The following is an 18,485-nucleotide window of genomic DNA, read 5'->3' on the forward strand; positions in this document are numbered from 1 at the left end:
TTCCTGCTTTCCCTTTCACCTCCCTGCATTGTGCCTACATATGCAACTTAACCACCATCTTGTTGGCAGTTAACTGCCAATCTTAGTTGGCGGTTAATTTGCATATAGCCCTGATTAGCCAATGAAAAGGGTAGCGTCGTTCACCAATTACCATTTTTCTCTTTTATTAGTGTAGATTACTATTTGCCTATTGTTATAATACATTTCTAAGGCTTACCGTAATTTGGTATTTTCAAAATCTTTGATTTTTAACTCAGTGATTTCTTTTTGTCTCTCCAATTCTTGAGACACTTTTTTTAGTTTTATCAAAAGTGAAGCAAGAGAGTCATCTTGTTCTGCTACTGTCTGTTCCATCTCAGCCAAACGAATAAAATGCTTGTTGGTAGGAACTGGAGTAGGAGACTGTTTTAGTAAATCCTATGAAATGTGAATAAATTAGCTATAAACATGTATAATTCAATGCAATGCTTATTCCATAATTTTAATGCATTCTTCAAATAATCAAAAATAATATCTAATCTAAAATTTAATAAGCAATGAAAGCTTAAAGAAAACAGTTAATAGAGATCAGGTTCTTTGTATTCCCAGTATCTAGCGAAATCCCTACATGTAGTAATGTATCAAGAAATGTGTTTTGAATTAATGAGTTAAGGCTCAAGGATGATAAGGTTTGCATATTAGGAGATGAAAGGTCATTTCACACATACAGAAAACAAGATCAGCACCAAGTACAAGCTGAATTCAGAACATGAAAATCAGTTATAATGAGCAAAATTTGAAAACAAAAACAAAAACTGAGGTCAGATCATGGAAGGCTTTTAGTACATGGCTACAGAATTTAAACAAGATTTTATAAGCATCAGTCTAGGGAGAAGAATGATCAGAGTTGTGTTTTCATAAGATTATTCTGGCAAAAAATAAAAAATAGGGTGGCTTCTATTCCCTCACCTACCAAAAAAAGAGAGCTAAATTTTCAAGTATACGATCTCAAAAATCTGTAAAGAATAGAACAAAGTTCTGAGACTCTTACCCACGCTGTTTGTTTGAATTTATTGAGTGAACTATCAGCTTGTAGTTCTAATTTATGATGAAGAATATGAAGATCTTCTTCATGTTTCTTAACAATTTCTCTTTGCTCCTGTTTTATAGAAAATCAAAACTATATCTTAAATAGTGATTTAAATAAATTCACATTAGAATCTTAAATATCTGTTATCTTTAATCTTCCAAAATCCCTGAGACAGGGAAAGAACAATATCTGCATGCATATATTTACACCAGTATGCATTTTCACTAGTACGCACTTCAAGTTGACAAGTCTGGCCTTAGATCATAATTTAATCTTAATATTAGAATAATATGTACCTATCATCTTTTAACTTGTTTCTAGAAAAAATTTTTACATTTTAAATGCAGATTTCCCCTGTCCACCACCACCGAAGTTCTAGCAAATCTGATTTCACTTATTACTACTAGTGAGACAGATTTCTAACTTTCTGACCTATAAACTCAACTGGTATTTTTCAATATCATAAACTCAGCTGGTATTTTTCATTATCATGGTTTCTCTGTGACAGCTATTCCTGATTTAGTCAATCCATATGGGAAGGATTCACATATATACACTGCCAGTTTTTCTGACAGATCTGTAATCTAATCACATGAAAGTGATAATTCCTAAATAGAATCATTTGAAAGGCAAGAAATGCACTACCACTTCAGGGCAGAATAATATTTGCATTAAATGGGTAGGTAGGTAGGTAGGTAGGTAGGTAGATAGATTAAACAAACAAACAAACAAATAAATTACCTCTCTGGCTTTTTCCAGAAGACGCTGATACTTCTTTAACATGTCTTCCTTCTGATTCAGCCTTGCTTGCATGTTTGCAATAGTCTGCTGAGCAATTTTCAATGTGTGATAGAACTGTGGTTCTACCTCCTTTCTGCCTAGTTCAGCTATAAGCTTTTCTCGTTCTGCGGTGGCAGGTAAACGAAGCCTGAGTTCATTGATTACTTTGTCTCTTGACAAAATATTTTGCTCTGCTAACCGTAAAGCAGATTCTTTTTCTTTTAGCTTCTGCAATGATCAAATCATATTATTAAAGTATATTTTTTCTTTTAAAATGCTTCATCTGAATATTAAATTAGTTACAAGTTTGGAGAGGAGTTTCCCTTTATTTTTCACAACATACTTAAAATAGCCAAAAGATATTAATAAAGTTAAACTGATATTTTTATGTGACAGCTTAGTTATCTGGATGCATATTTTATTTGTAAGACTATTGCATGTGTTAAGAAACAATTATTATGAAAATGAAATTTAAGGTACTTTATTTAGATGTTATAGTTTTAGAATTAGAAATGTGAGGTGGTGCTAAATTTGGAAAAAAACTGTAATAAATTGTTCCTCTTACTTCAGCCCATTGACTATCAAAGCACTATAAGAGTAATTCATAAATCAGCTGGGTATAAAAATTGGAACTTTACTGGCTCAAGTCAATAAATCTCTATTATAAAATCTGTGGATTATGAAAACAAAATAGAAAAAAAAACTGTTGCCTATTCAATAGGATTAAGGCAGATCTTTTAAATGCAGTAACTCAATGAAAATTTACATAAATGATAAATCTTACAATTACTGAAGAAAATCTAAGTGTCCTAAATCAACTAAAAATATACAATTTTACTAGCAAAATTATTTTTACATGTATTTACAATTAATAGATTTAGATGTAAACTAAGATGAAAATCATATTCAGTTTAAATTACTTTCCATATAATTAAATAAAGAAGATATTTGATCCTCTTAATCAAGTTGTAGTCCTAGATGAGTGGTTCTCAACCTTCCTAATGCCGCGACCCTTTAATACAGTTCATGTTGTGGTGACCCCCAACCATAAAATTATTTTCGTTGCTACTTCATAACTGTAATTTTGCTACTGTTATGAATCGTAATGTAAATATCTGATATGCAGGATGTATTTTCATTGTTACAAATTGAACATAATTAAAGCATAGTGATTAATCACAAAAACAATATGTAATTATATATGTATTTTCCAATGGTCTTAGGCGACCCCTGTGAAAGGGTCGTTCAACCCCCAAAGGGTTCGCGGCCCACAGGTTGAGAACCACTGGCCTAGATTAAAGAAACAAGTACTAATTTCTAGCTCTCCTTCAAACCCTTTAACCACCCACAAAAGGAATTAACTGAAACTGATTCAGAGTATACAACATATACTTCAAATAAACAAGGCTGAAAACAATTCTTGATCATACAAAAGAAGGTAATATATTGCTCATAAAACTACAATCAAATGTTCTTTTTGTTTCACTACAATTATTAGTGTGCCCCAAAGTAACAAGTAGTAATTAAATGAATAATTAATTCTAATTAGCCATATCTGTTTTTCTTTATTGCCTATTACAAGCATTATGGGAGAGTAGAAAAGGAGGGTAGAACTAGCAACAGATTCATCATTCTATACATCGTCCTCATTAAAATATATTACGCATTTAAAAAATTCTACATACCCAATAATATACTAATCAAAATGCAAATTTTTCTAATTACCTCCTCTAGTGATTTACAAGTTGCTCGTGTTTCTAGAATTATTCGAACATTCTCCTTAATTTTTCTTAGAGCAATCTCAAGTTGATTTGGAAGGGGCAAGCTCGGGTCTGGCATTGATCCTATAACATCTTCAAACTATTAAAAATAGCATTAAAAAAAACAGTTGTAGCATTAAAGGAAAGAACATTAATTTTTACAACTATATGACAAGACATGGTTAAAGCCCACTTATATTTGAAATATAAAAAGATAGCAAGTTAAAATTCCATCTCTGACATTAAAAAACATTACTACGGCTAACATTATAGGCCATGCTTCAGAGTAGCAAATAGAATTAATCACTCAGACCTTTTGTGCTGCATTTAGTATTTCATTTTGCTGACGGTCAAAAATGTCTAGTTGACGTTCCAGCTCAACTTCTCTTTGATCCCAGGCCATTTCCCTTTCTTCATGAAACTGAAAAAAGATATTTTGCATCAGACATACATAGAAACACTCACCAAGCAAACAACAGAAATTTTTACATACATTTTCTTATTTAATTCTCACAACAACCCTTTGAGGTCACTACTATTATTTTATGAGGAAAGGAAGTAAACTCAAGAGAGGTAAAGTATCTTTCCATCAAAGAGATAGGCAGATATGGAGTAAAGATTTTAATCCATCCATGCATTCATCTATTCATCCATCTATCCACCTATCTATCCAAAATATAGTTAATGACATGTACTATATGACAATCACTATTGTAGGCGATGCAAGCATAACAGTAAACAAAGCCAAGTCCCACAGCCCCTCACCCCAGCTGGCCCTGCCTCTGATCGGCCTCTCCCACCTCCATGGAGGGCAGGGCGCTGACCAACCCCACATGGCCCCTTCCCCTCAACCAGCCCCACTTCCAATCAGCCTGCAGCCCCTTCCCATGGCCAGCCCCGCCCACCCCATTCTGGGGTGGGTCTGGCCGGCCAACCTCCTGCAGCCCCTCTCCCCCACCCGGCCACACCCCAGATTGGCCCCTGACTCCAAACAGGGTCAGGGCTGGATGGCCAACCACCCATGGCCCCTCCCCCAGGCCACTGGCCCCAACTGGGACCAGGCCAGCTGAAACCAACCCCTCCCGCCCCTCCCCCCCCACAGCTCGTGCATGAATTAATGTACTAGGCTTCTAGTTTCATAGTTTCAACGTAAATAAATATGCATTTGTATAATGGTTTAGAAAACAGAAATTGGAATATTTTATACTATAATAATGGAAGCTAAATTCAAGTAAGAAAGTGATGTAGTCACTTACACAATGTTCTTTATATATACATATATATGTGTGTGTATATATATATATATATATATGTATATATATTATTGATTGTTTTACAGAGAGGAAGGGAGAGGGATAGAGAGTTAAGAAACATCAATGAGAGAGAAACATCGATCAGCTGCCTCCTGCACACTCCCCACTGGGGATGTGCCCGAAACCAAGGTACATGCCCTTGACCGGAATTGAACCTGGGACCCTTGAGTCCGCAGGCTGATGCTCTATCCACTGAGCCAAACCAGTTAGGTTTGTTCTTATGTTTAAAATCTTAGCAACAGCCCAGCTGGTATTGCTTAGTGGTTGAGCATCGACCTATGAATTAGGAGGCCATGGTTGGATTCCCGGTCAGAGCACACGCCCAGGGTTGTTGGAGGCAGCCAATTCTCGCTCATCATTGATGTTTCTATCTCTCCCTTCCTCTCTGAAATCAATAAAAAAATATTTTAAAAAAGAAAATCTTAGCAACAAAACATCAAAATAAATATAAAATGAAACCTTGTTCTGCTGTACAATTTCTTCCTCCAGACTGCTGATTGTATGCTCATATTCAGAAATTATATTATTCAAATATTTTATTTCTTCTTTATCCTTGACTAATTCTCGATTTAATTTAAGCTCTTGAAGACGGAGTTCTTCTATTTTCATATGCCAACTGATTACCTAAAGATTTATACATTATACATACAAATGTCAATGCTATATAAATATTTCTCCATATCCTAATGATTTTAATTCAAATTAATAAACACTATAATAAAATAAAATATAAAATTATTTTGGTGTCGCCCAAAAATGTATATAGACTTTAACAGCTGATAGCTCAATTTTGAAAATGAAATGTATTTTAATAAACAATGCCTTTATAATGATTCAAAGATTGTGTATACATTTTTCAGGCCACCCTATATTTCTAGCCTAGAGAATAAAGTTTAGTTGAAAGATAATTATTTTTCACTTAATTGCTTCAAAAAAAGGTTAAAACAAAATTATATTAAAAATACATGCAGGCCTACTACTTGTAAATTTTAAACAAATAATGATTACAAAGAGTAGAATTGAATTGATAAGCACTATAATGTTTAAAATTATAATTAGTATTTTATTAATATATAAACTTCTTAAGAGTATTTAAAATTCTGTTATTTTAAAACCTAAGTACTTCACTAAAACCACTGCTTAGATGAATCTCATTTAATTTTCACAAACAGACATTCAAATAGGCAAAACCCCTAATTTATAAATTCTAAATAAATTAAAATATACATTAAATGTTTCTCATATAGGTACATATTAAGAACTTAAAATCATGTAACTCTTCTGGAAATACTTAAGTTAAAAATCACTGTTTTACCTTTTGGGCTCCCCGGGCATCCTTTAAAGTGCTTACTAACTCTTCTAACCCCTTTAACTTTAATTCCATCTCCATTGTTTTGTTCTCCATATTTCTATGTTCTTGTAGAGAATTTTTCATTTCTTGCATTATCTTCAGTTTGTCATTTTGTAACTGAATCATTGTCTTAGAGAACTTCTCCTGCTGTGCCAAGGGCAAAGCTCCGCTGAACTGGCGTCGCAGGGACTGAATTGTTTGGCGCAGGTGTTTTGCTCTGTTTCTCCCCTCCAAACGGGCATAATAGAGAGCCTGTTCTTTTTCATCCAGTTTCTGTTCTAAACGCAAATTACAGGCCTCCATCTTCTGCAGTTTTGATGTGACCGACTCCAACTTACCAAGAGCAGTAACCTCACTAATTTGAAGAGAGACAAGGTGTTGGTGCAACTTGGCAATTAGTGCCTTTTCGTCCGACTGTGCCTAATATAAAAAATGCATATATTTGTTCCAAGTTTCAAGTTTTTCCTATGAAATTTATCATGAATTTAATATCAAAATTTACTAAACATTTAAAAGTGTGCTACATGAGATCCTATAAAAATCTAATCTTGCTTTAATACAAATTACCAAAAAATTAAAAAGCAAAAACAGCAGAAAAACAGAATCAAATATGCATAAAATCCAAATCTGGCAACTGGCTAAGTAACAGTTGGGATATTATGGTGGCTTTTTTTTTAACTTCCATATGTAAACTATAATACTGATGTGTACAGTGTTTTTCACTAATTATTAGTACTTGACAGATCAACTCAGGGACCTCACACATTTCCTTTTCTTTTTTATTAATTCTTAAAAAAACAATGTGAGAATATGTGAAAAGCTATAAGAGAAAATATTGTTATGAAAGGCTTACTATTTCTCTTCACTGTCTTAACTCTGATCAGCAGTCAGCACAATGCATTTATAGGAATTTAAATGCTTTTCTGTATTACGGTATTTCGCATTAAGTTGTAACCTAATCAGACTATAATTAACAAGAATATGAGCCTCCTTGATATATTCTTTAGTTAAAACTATAACATCATATAAGCATAACCAATGGACATAAGACACTGGGGGATAGGGGAGGCTAGGGGACTGTCTAGGGCGGGGGGAAAAAATGGACACATATGTAATACCCTTTGTAATACTTTAAGCAAAAAAAACAAAAACAAAAACTATAAAATCACCCCAATATCTAATGTGAATTTAGAAAAAAGAAAAAATCTATATGGAAGAGCCAACGCTGTGCATACCTGATAGTCTAACAGTTGCATTCTGATGGACTCTACTTCCTTTTCCCTGGACTGTTGTTGTACATTCAAAATTTCAACTTGCCTTTTGGCAATGTCAGAAATCTCTCTCAGTCTAGGAAGGAATATTTCAGAACAATTAGGTACATTTTTTAAGGAAATAAATACCAGGATTTCAAATTTTTAGAGCCTTGGAAAAGCCATTAGATTCCATCATCTCTTCTTCACATGAAATGCTAGAGCAAAGTTTCCTAAGTTGTTTCATGAAACGTAATGCCCTGAGAGGTTAACATATGTTTTATGGAAAAACTCCATTTTCAACACCCCTTCTTCCTTGAAAATTCATAGTACACAGTATCGTATTAAATGTTCTGAGAAGTTTTAAAGTGAAAATTATCTGAAACTATACATATATAGCATGTTCCAAATGTATGTGGCCAATAAAAGGGGGGCTTTATGGTAATTTATTATATTTCCTATATGACTACTATGAGAAGACTACACAGGTAAAGTAAAATGCATTTTACTGTAGACTGAAATAATTTTAGTTCCGTGTGACAGATAACTTAGGTTTCCTCATATTGATTACAAGTTCTTAATAACAGTTCTGTAAGTTTTGATTAATTAAAATATAATAATGAATTACAATATAATTAATTAAAATGAATAATATAAGTTTATTTCAAAGGTAAGGTGCATGAGATGAAAGGAAGAATTAAAAAGAAGTATTCTTCACAGTGAAAATGGTTAGAAATGACTGATATTCCCAAAAGGATATCAAAGCTCCAAAAAATGGCTGTAACTACATAAGGCCATAAAACCTTTTTCACTAATTATTTGTACTTGACAGATCAACTCAGGGATCCTTACACTTTTCTATTTATTTATTTATTTATTTATTTATTTAATCCTTACCCCAGGATATTTTTTCCATTGATTTTTTTTTTTTGATTTCTTATTTTGCCACATATTTGATAACAAAATTGTATAGGTTTCAGGTGTACGATTATGTAAGACATCATCTGTATGTTGTATTGTGTGTTCACCACTCCAACTGGGATCCTCACACTTTTCCACTGAAGTAACGCATGATTACAAAGGAGAGTGACTACATAGCATCTACCTGGCACAGAGTATTTACACTTTACATGTATTTTGTGTTCTAAGCAAATAAACTCTTTCCACACATAAAATGAAAATAACAATGTTACTTCAGGGTTAGTAAGTGTAATTGTATGAGTTAACATCTGTTCAATACCTAGCACAGTATACATAGTAGGTACCCAAAATGGAACCAAAATCTGAAATGTTTTATTATATTTTTACAGTAACCTTCTATACAGATAAAAGACATACTATTTCTTCCTTAATAAAGTGAAAAAAACTTAAGTTTAAATAAATTAAAAATATTTAATATGCAGAACTACTTAATATTATTTAACCATATTCTTTTAAAAGGAAACCAGTATTAATTGCCACTAAGAATATTACTCCTGTATCACTGTAATTAGGTTTCTTAAAGACAAATTAGAATAGACACATCTAATCAAATGACCAAAAAGTTACATGCACTCACTTTGACACTTCCACTTTTAGTTCCATTTCATTCTTCTCTAATTCTAGAATCCGTTGTCTATCAGCATCACTTACTGTCTTGCTCACACTACCAGCTAGTTCATCTCTTAACATCTGTTCCACCTTCTGTGCTTCCAAGTTTATTTTGGTAAGCTAGGAAAAAATAACAAAAAAGAATATTAAGATATATCAGCTTTTGAAGGGATTTTCCCTTTATTGTCATTTTTTAAATTTATCTTTATTGTTAAAAGTATTACAGATGCCTCTTTCTCCTCCATCATGCACCCACCACCACCCCAAAAAGGTTTTCCTTTTAATTTAGCTTTAGCATACTGCAGTCCTCTTTACTTTGCATTAGTCCAGATACTAAATTGAGTGTGAGGTGTTAAGACTAGATTGAAAAGGGTAAAGAGGGGAAGAGTCAGAAACAAATTATGCAAACTCTGATTATATACCAACCCACATAAAGTCATTTATATTAGGCAGCTCACAACCCAATGATATCAGAATTTCTGATATTCTTAATTTTCTAGGAATGCTGTACATTTATTATATTTTACTTTAATTATATAACCTATAAAAAATCTAAATGAGTTAAAGTCTTAATATATATTTAGTGACAATAAAATAAACAACACCATGCTTTAAAAATTATACTAATTCTCAAGGTAAAACAAATGTTACATGAATGCTACTTCATCATAAATTGCTGAATTTTTGTAAACTCTATTTATTGCCACCCACTTTAATTATTCTGAACATGTCAAAGAAGTCTAAAAACTTGTATTAGAATATAAAGTCTCTGAGAGCATGGATTGCTGTTTGCGGTATTTTGTTTCCTGCTATAACTCCTTATGCAGTATCTGGAATGAAATAGGCACTCAATAAATATTTGTCAAATGAAAGGGTGGAAAGGCATTTCATTATTAAGCAAATAAATTTTTCTGCATATTAAATCTAATCATGTAATGCTAGTGAGAAATAAAAACTCATTCACAAAAATATTTGCTTTCTTTATAAACATTTAAAAACATCTTTTATTTTTATCCATTACATAAAACACAAGCACTATATAAATATGCTACTTCAGAGATACAAACAAACCTCTTACATAATACAATGTCTACCATGACTAATTCCTTATTTTCCAATTACATGATAAAAACGATAGCATCGAACCTCAGCAAATTTGGTTTCCAATTCAAAATTACGTTCTTCCATTTGTTTTAATGAAGTCTTTATGTGTTCATACATTTTCTGAGAATGTTCAGCCCGCTGCCTTTCATTTAATTCCTTCATCTCTAGCATAGTGATTTTTTTTGAAATAGAAGCAATCTCACTGTTGGTTATTGATTTCTTTGTCTTATCCATGTTAGATTCATTTCCTGTATACAACAATATTTAAGTTACTCTTATGCTGTTCTTATCAAAATTATATTCTAGATATTTTAGACATTATGTTCAAGGGATAACACGAGGCTTTTAAATTATGACAGATCCAAATTCCAGTCATAGCTCTATTATTTTCTGTCTACCTGCTGCCTATCCCATTTAATCTCTCTGGAATTTAGGTTCTTCATCATTCAAATGATAACAAAAACTATTCCTCGCCCTAACCGGTTTGGCTCAGGTGATAGAGCTTCAACCAAGGACTGAAATGTCCCAGGTTAGATTCCAAAGAAGGGCACATACATTAGTTGCAGGTTCAATCCTTAGCCCTGGCTGGGGTGCTTGTGAGAGGCAACCAATTGATGTGTCTCTGCCATCAATGTTTCTTTCTCTGTCTCTCTCCCTCTCTCATACTCTCTAAAATCAACAGAAAAATATTCTCAAGTGAGCATTAAAGAAAAAATTCCTCATGGAATTATTGAAATGTAAAAGGTATACTGTAGATGGTGTCAGAGGCAGAGAATCAAAAAAGGGAAAATATGTGTATTTTGTAAACTAAAAGGAGAAAAACTGTACAAGAAACAACTCAATAAAACAATACTATTTTGTGAATATAAATGCAGTGACTTTATTTTAAAGTCTCATGGAGTCAAACTGAAAGTAAAATATGAAGCCATATAATTTAGGGGTCTCACCAAATATCTTCTTTAACTATGAGTATTACTTGGCCTTTATAAACATTGAATATCAAATATTTGAAATTATTGTACTGGTTATTAATCTCATCAATATTATAGATACATATATGCATATTTGTATATCTAAGATTATATAATACATATATGATATGGCTTGTCTTTGGACATAAAAGTCTGTGGTTAAATCAAATGAGAACAAAATAAAAAAAAATTTACCATGAGAAGTCATCACACAGGATTACCATTAGTTACTTAGTTGTTTTCTGAAAAGGAGAAAACTAATACTTTTGATTTGCATAACCCACATACTCCAGGAGAAAAAAACAACAACAAATTTGGTACAGTGTTTTATATTTTTGGAGAATCAATTAATAATATATTCAGGGAAATCAATTATTTTAAGAAACTAAGTAGTAATTCATAACACTAATAATAAGCTTGAGTTTTAGAAATGAATTTGCACAAAGACATATATTATTAAAAAAACAGTTTTTGCCGAAACCGGTTTGGCTCAGTGGATAGAGCGTCGGCCTGCAGACTGAAAGGTCCCAGGTTCGATTCCGGTCAAGGGCATGTACCTGGGTTGCGGGCACATCCCCAATAGGAGATGTGCAGGAGGCGGCTGATCGATGTTTCTCTCTCATCGATGTTTCCAACTCTCTATCTCTCTCCCTTCCTCTCTGTAAAAAATCAATAAAATATATTTATAAATAAATAAATAAATAAATAATAAAAAACAAAACAAAAAAAAAACAGTTTTGGTGTCTGCCTCAGTTTTTAAAAAGTACTTCATTTTGTCCTGTATGTATCTTTAAACAAATGAATTTAGAATAGCTACTGTATGCAGTGATCAAATAACTAACAGTAACAGTTACTGAAGAAGCTAAAAGTGTTAGTAAATCAGTCCAGGCAACCCTTAACACCATGAATGAAAGAAAAAAATGCTCTAACTATAAGTATACAAAGAAAATAAAACCCCTTCATCATTCATTTCTGTGCTAAACTATGCTAATGAAGAGAGGCAGATCACAGGGGCTGCAGCAGATTAGCCATGTGTACATTCTTGTGTTTGGAGTTTTCTTAGAGAGAGGGGGTAGTCCACAACAACCCATCATCAACAAACTCCTGGATAATAAAACCTAATAAAGTGACACTTTTAAACAAAGATATAACAACAGAAATTAAGAAAAGCTTTAAAACTTCCATGACATAAAGCCATGTATGGGAAAGATGAAGGTATTTGAAAATTAAGAAATTTCTAAAGATATTTAGACCTTATTAAAAAGAGATAGGGTAAAATAAACAGAAAATTTACTAACATTTTATGTAATACACTTTTTATATCTTAAATGGTATCTTCTGTCATGTAGAAGCTACATGGAAATCAATTCGCTTTAAATCTCTTAATGAATTGAAATTTACATTTCTAAAAGTAGCTTATTTTAGACTTCCCATTGTTAGGTCTCTGTAAACTATATATCTCAGTTACCAATATAATAACACAGCTCTTCTAGTATTTAGTAACAGAAAGTTTGAACAGCTTAGAGCTCTAAGGTCTAGAAAACAAAAACATGAAAAGACCTTAACCAAAGCAGCAAATTTATTTGAATATTATAAATCATAATGGTAGTGAGATAAAATGATTTAAATGCTATAAACTAAGATAACCTATTGAAAACTAATATGGAAACCCTAGCAGGAGCAATATTTTAATACCCCCTGAGACAATAATATCTGCTAGATATACATGAATGTTCACTGTAGCACTACAAGCAATAACAGAAATGAGAAAAGCTAGTGATGTAATCACTCGAAAACAGAAAGGTATTACATAAACATTTATAAGTATAATGAATAAAACATAGCAATAGTTTGACATCTACTAAATAAATATAGTGTATGTTTATTATAATTTAATGTGCAATATTTAAGTGTACACAAGGTTATACAAAAAATTACAATATAGTAGTGGAACTATGGGTAATATAAATTTAATTTTTTGATGCTATATAGTAAACTTTTATCTTAAAAATATCAAATGATCTATTCCTAATAAAATTTTATACATAGTGAAAGAACTCATATTACTCTCATTAAAATACAGGTATTTCAAAATTATCACCAGTATTCACTGTTAAATGGTTCAAAACAGAAAACGCTGTTTTTAACATATGATTTTATTTGAAACAAATCTAATTTTATAACTAAAAACCAAATTTTGGTAGAGTTTAGTCCAAGATATTATTCAACTGCCTGCTAAATTAAACTGTAACATAGAGAATTCACTTTTATCAAAATACTTCCTTTCCATGTGGTATAGAAAAAGAACTTTAAGTACAAAATATTCTCTATTAGATCTTAAATCATTTTATATTATTAGAGTCATAGCACTTACCTAATTTAGTTTCTTTTTCCCAGGCTTGTTCAATAGTGTGAAGTTTTTCCTTAGTAATCTCTAGTTCTTTATTTATAGACTCTATTTGCTCTTTTAGAGATGCATTTTCACACTGAATAAAACAGAAACATCATTGAGAAAATACATTATAATTCAGACTACTACCACAAAAATGACATTATCTCAACTTTATATAATATCTCCTAAAACTTACAATCCACTTTTTTAAAAATAAAATTAGAAGTTCTCACACATTAGGTTTATACATATTCTACATAATAAAACCCTAATATGCAAAAGGACCAAAGGGCGGAACGACCAGTCGCTATGATGTGCACTGATCACCAGGGGCAGATGCTTAATGCAGGAGCCGCCCGCTGGTGGTCAGTGCGCTCCCACAGGGGGAGCATCACTCAGCCTGAAGCCAGGCTCACAGCTGGCGAGCGCAGCAGTGGTGACTCTGCTGCAGGTGAGCGGTAAGGAGCGAGGGGTCCTGAACTGTGAGAGGGTGCAGGATGGCTGAGGGACCCCCCCCAACCCCCCCAGTGCATGAAATTTTGTGCACCAGGCCTCTAGTATAATATAAAACATTATTTTAAAATAATCAAAATCTTGTATATCAAATATGTGGCCCTAGAGCAGCCGTGGGCAAACTACGGCCCACGGGCCGGATCCAGCCCGTTTGAAATGAATAAAACTAAAAAAAAAAAAGACCGTACCCTTTTATGTAATGATGTTTACTTTGAATTTATATTAGTTCACACACACACTCCATCCATGCTTTTGTTCCGGCCCTCCGGTCCAGTTTAAGAACCCATTGTGGCCCTTGAGTCAAAAAGTTTGCCCACCCCTGCCCTAGAGGCTGCCATGTACCTTTGGTTAAGCTAGAATACTCACAGCTTCAAAACCTTCACACACTAGAGCTTTCTTCCCTCATTCACACAAATAGTCACCGAACATCCCTAGCATGTTATCAGTGACAGGTACTATATGTTAATGGTGAAGAGAAACAAAAAACATTTTGGCCTTCAAAGGCCTGACCTTTGGTGTCTGTGGATATGTATGTACGGCAGGAATTGGGAAGGATGTGTAAGATGGCAGACAGTAAACAGGTACGCAAACTAACAACGAATCATTTAAAATGTCAAGATCTAGAAAGGAACAAAGTATGGACCCAGGGAATAATAAAAGGAAGCATATCTAGACAGAGTGGATAAAGAAGGTATTAACCACTGAAGAGGTGGTTTTTAAGTTGAAACCGAAGACATGAGAAGGGGCCAGTCTTGACAAGAAAGCAGCCATAGAATGAAATGATATACTGGTGAACCCAAGTGCTCTAAAGCAGGAAAGAAAGATGTTGAAGTGCCAGAGGACTTGAGCATAGTGAGAAAAAAATAAGAGTGAAGAGTGGAATAAGATAAAGTTGGAAAAATAACAGGGTATATACACACAAAAAATAAAGAGAAAAAATTTGAAAAAATAGCCCAGCCTGTGTAGCTCAGTGGTTGAGCATCAACCCATGAATCAGTCACTGGATTAATTCCTGGTCAGGGCACATGCGGTCTCAATCCCCAGTAGGGGGAGTACAGGAGGCAGATGACTTATGTTTCTCTGTCGTCGAAGTTTCTATCTCTCTATCCCTCTCTCATCCTCTCTCTCTAAAATCAATAAAAATATACTTTAAAACAATCAAAATTTTAAAAAAAGAAAAGAAAAGAACAACAACAAAAAGATAACAGGGCATGGTATGTCAAGATGACGAACTGGAATTTAACTTAATAAATAAAAGGGAATCGTTTAAAATGTTAAGGAGGAAGTTTTAAACAATTCTGGAATGCAATGTAGAGAATAAAGGGGTAAACAGAAAAATCAGAAATTAGTCAGGAAGATACTATAAAGTCCAGATGAGTGATGATGCTGGTTTAGACTAGGGTAATAGCAGTAAAGAAGGAGAAAAGAGAACATACATGAATTAATTACATTTGGGAAATAAAAATGATAGCAAAAACAGTGACTAGAGAACAACTGTAAGGTATCTGCCTTTAACTAACTGAGCTCCTAATATGGCATATACATACTGAAACAGGAATGACTATGAGAAAAATAGACATCAGGAGTTCATTTTGGATACATTAAATGTGAGACCCCCTTGAAATATTAGGTGTAAAGTGGTAATTTCACACAGAAGACAGCTTTGAAGTCAGGATGGAGACATACAAGTAGAAGTTGTCTCATAGTCTATTTTAAGCTCATTTATTCTTTCTTTTAACGGATAAAATGCCTACTATATGCCAGGTATTTTACACACTAGACATCAATGGTAAACAAATCCCATCCTAGAATTTGCATCTTAGTGAAGCAGTTGGACAATAAGCTAACATATAACACAACTAGAGGCCCGATGCACGAAATTCATTCAAGGGGCTCTGCCCTTGCAGCCCCAGCTTTGTCCAGAAGGACGTCTGGAAGGTCATTTGGCTGTCCAGTCTAATTAGCATATTATGTTTTTATTATTATAGATGTCAGGTCAAAAGATTTATGAAGAACATTAAAGTAGAATAATGAGATTTTTTTTATAAAGGGGATGTTATGATAAAAGAATAAACTTGCCTTTTGGTAACATGCACAATTAAAACCCTATTCTAGATATTGTAAATACACAGGAGAAAAACAAACAAGGGCTTAGGGTATTTTAAAACCCCTTCCCCGGCAGAAACGTGTATACTCGTTTTCACAAAATGTTCTTTTTCAGTCGTCGACGAGTATACTAAGAAAATATGGTAAAAAAATATGGTTTATAGGAAGACGAGTTACAAACTGTTTTCATAACCAGCATCAAAAATACTATATAGAACCAAAATAAAAAAATTAGTCTGAAAAAGAAACGTTTATAACAAAAAAATTGTTGGGGAAGGGGTTAAATTCTACCCTTTTATTTCCATACTCTTTCAAAGTAAAACTCTGGTCTTGCTCCAGAGCCCATTTTCACCCCCACCGTGGTATTGCAACTTCACTTATTACCATTCCAATCTCTAATCTGGTCATTAGTCATTCTCTCCTTATTGGCTCTAAAGTTTATTTTCCTCTCCCTTCAAATTTCACTGGTCTCATTAAAAAAAAATTGATAAAACAAATCCTCCTCTTGATTCTTATTCAATACATATTTATTTCTCTTCTATTATCAGACTTCCAATTCTTCCATTGCGTAATTCAGTTTTTGTACTTTCTAATCACCTACCCTTTTGTTTAAAATTTGGAAATTCAATTTTAATTACCTTTACTTTAATGTATCTTTACTCTTAAAAGACAAAGGTGATTTCTTAGTCACCATATATGATGATCTTTGCACCATGGCTCTATACTATTAATTACCGTCTGAGGTTAACATTTACTAGCTCTAACTCTGTGCCAAATACGAAATACTAAATACACACATGAATTAAGCAGAGATTCTGATATCAAGAGGCTACTATTCCAAGAGGGAGGCAGGCATAGAAATACATACAATATGAGTGATAAACAGCAGAACTAGGTACAAGATATAGAACTAATATAGACAGGGGGAGGGAATTTGTTCTATGAAGAAGAATACTTCAGAGAAAAGGAGTCTGAACAAAGTTTTGAAACATGAATAGAAGTACACTGAGCAGGTGAACTGGGAGAGGGGAAGGGATTTCTAGATAAAGGTAAGAGCATATACAAAAGAATATATGTAAGAAAAAACACCGTGTTGCAAAAAACTGGTAGTTCAGTTTCTAAAACATACATAATGAAACTCCTTAGAGCAGTGGTTTTCAACCTTCTGGCCTTTTAAATATAGCTCCTCATATTGTGACCCAACCATAAAATTATTTTCATTGCTACTTCATAACTGTAACGTTGCTACTGTTATGTATCATAATGTAAATATCTGATATGCAGGATGGTCTTAGGCGACCCCTGTGAAAGGGCTGTTCGACCGCCAAAGGGGTCGCAATCCACAGGTTGAGAACTGCTGCCTTAGAGTGTTATAGGAGATGAAGAGAAGTAAATGAAGGCTAATCACAAAAGGAGGCTGACTTTTATTCTTTATGTGAATGGTAGCTTTGAAAGGTTTTAAGCAAGGGAGTGACATAGTCAGATTCGTGTTGAGAATTATCATTCTAGTGACAGTAGGAAGGATGTAACACTGGAGACAGGGATATGAGTAATGACTACCACAATAAAGATAATAAAGAAAAAAAGACATCACCAATAAGGATAAATATATGTTCAGAATTATAACAGATATGAGGAAAGGGATATAATACAAATATAATTTTTTAAAAAAATTTTGAGAAAGGTTCAGTGGATCTGCACATTGAAGGCTCCCAGGTTCGATTCCAGTCAAGGGCACATGCCAAGTTGTGGACTCAATCCCCAATGGAGGGCATGCAGGAGGCATCTGATTAATGATTCTCCTCATTAATGTTTCTCTCCCTCCCTAAAATCAGTAAAAATATATTTTTTAAAAAATAGGAGCCACTTGGCCTGGAGCTCAAATCCCTTCTAGTATTACCTACAACAATCAAGGCTTAACTACAACAAGACTGCGCACAAAGACCACTAGGGGGTGCACCAAGAAAACAAAAAAAATGCAGAGACAAAGAAACAGGACACAAATGTCAGAAATGGAAGATATAGAGCTCAAAACCACACTTTTAAGGTCTTTCAATAATTTTCTAAAAACTGCCGATAAATGTAGTGAGATCCTCAAGAAATCTAATGAGACCCTCGATGTTGTGATAAAGAACCAACTAGAAATTAAGCATACACTGACTGAAATAAAGAATATTATACAGACTCCCAACAGCAGACCAGAGGAGTGCAAGAATCAAGTCAAAGATTTGAAATGCGAAGAAGCAAAAAACACCCAACCAAAAAAGCAAAATGAAGTTTGGCCTG

The 18,485-nt window shown here is 33.5% G+C and overlaps 1 protein-coding gene across 2 annotated transcripts in view; it reads right to left on the reverse strand.

Moving 5' to 3' along the window:
- CEP290 (centrosomal protein 290kDa) overlaps nt 1-18,485 on the reverse strand; it is a 124,622-nt gene that overhangs the window by 50,031 nt on the left and 56,106 nt on the right. For both annotated transcript variants that reach the window (XM_015571133.1, XM_015571131.1), the window contains 11 exons: nt 13,563-13,674; nt 10,260-10,465; nt 9,082-9,233; nt 7,509-7,620; nt 6,238-6,693; nt 5,382-5,546; nt 3,923-4,030; nt 3,575-3,709; nt 1,811-2,077; nt 1,031-1,138; nt 218-417 (listed from right to left, as the gene is read on the reverse strand). In XM_015571133.1, coding sequence (XP_015426619.1) covers nt 218-417; nt 1,031-1,138; nt 1,811-2,077; nt 3,575-3,709; nt 3,923-4,030; nt 5,382-5,546; nt 6,238-6,693; nt 7,509-7,620; nt 9,082-9,233; nt 10,260-10,465; nt 13,563-13,674 — 2,021 coding nt within the window. The remainder of the gene's footprint in view (nt 1-217; nt 418-1,030; nt 1,139-1,810; nt 2,078-3,574; nt 3,710-3,922; nt 4,031-5,381; nt 5,547-6,237; nt 6,694-7,508; nt 7,621-9,081; nt 9,234-10,259; nt 10,466-13,562; nt 13,675-18,485) is intronic.

Source organism: Myotis davidii, unplaced genomic scaffold (assembly GCF_000327345.1).
Source record: "Myotis davidii unplaced genomic scaffold, ASM32734v1 scaffold108, whole genome shotgun sequence".
In the NCBI taxonomy this organism is placed as follows: Eukaryota; Metazoa; Chordata; class Mammalia; order Chiroptera; family Vespertilionidae; genus Myotis; species Myotis davidii.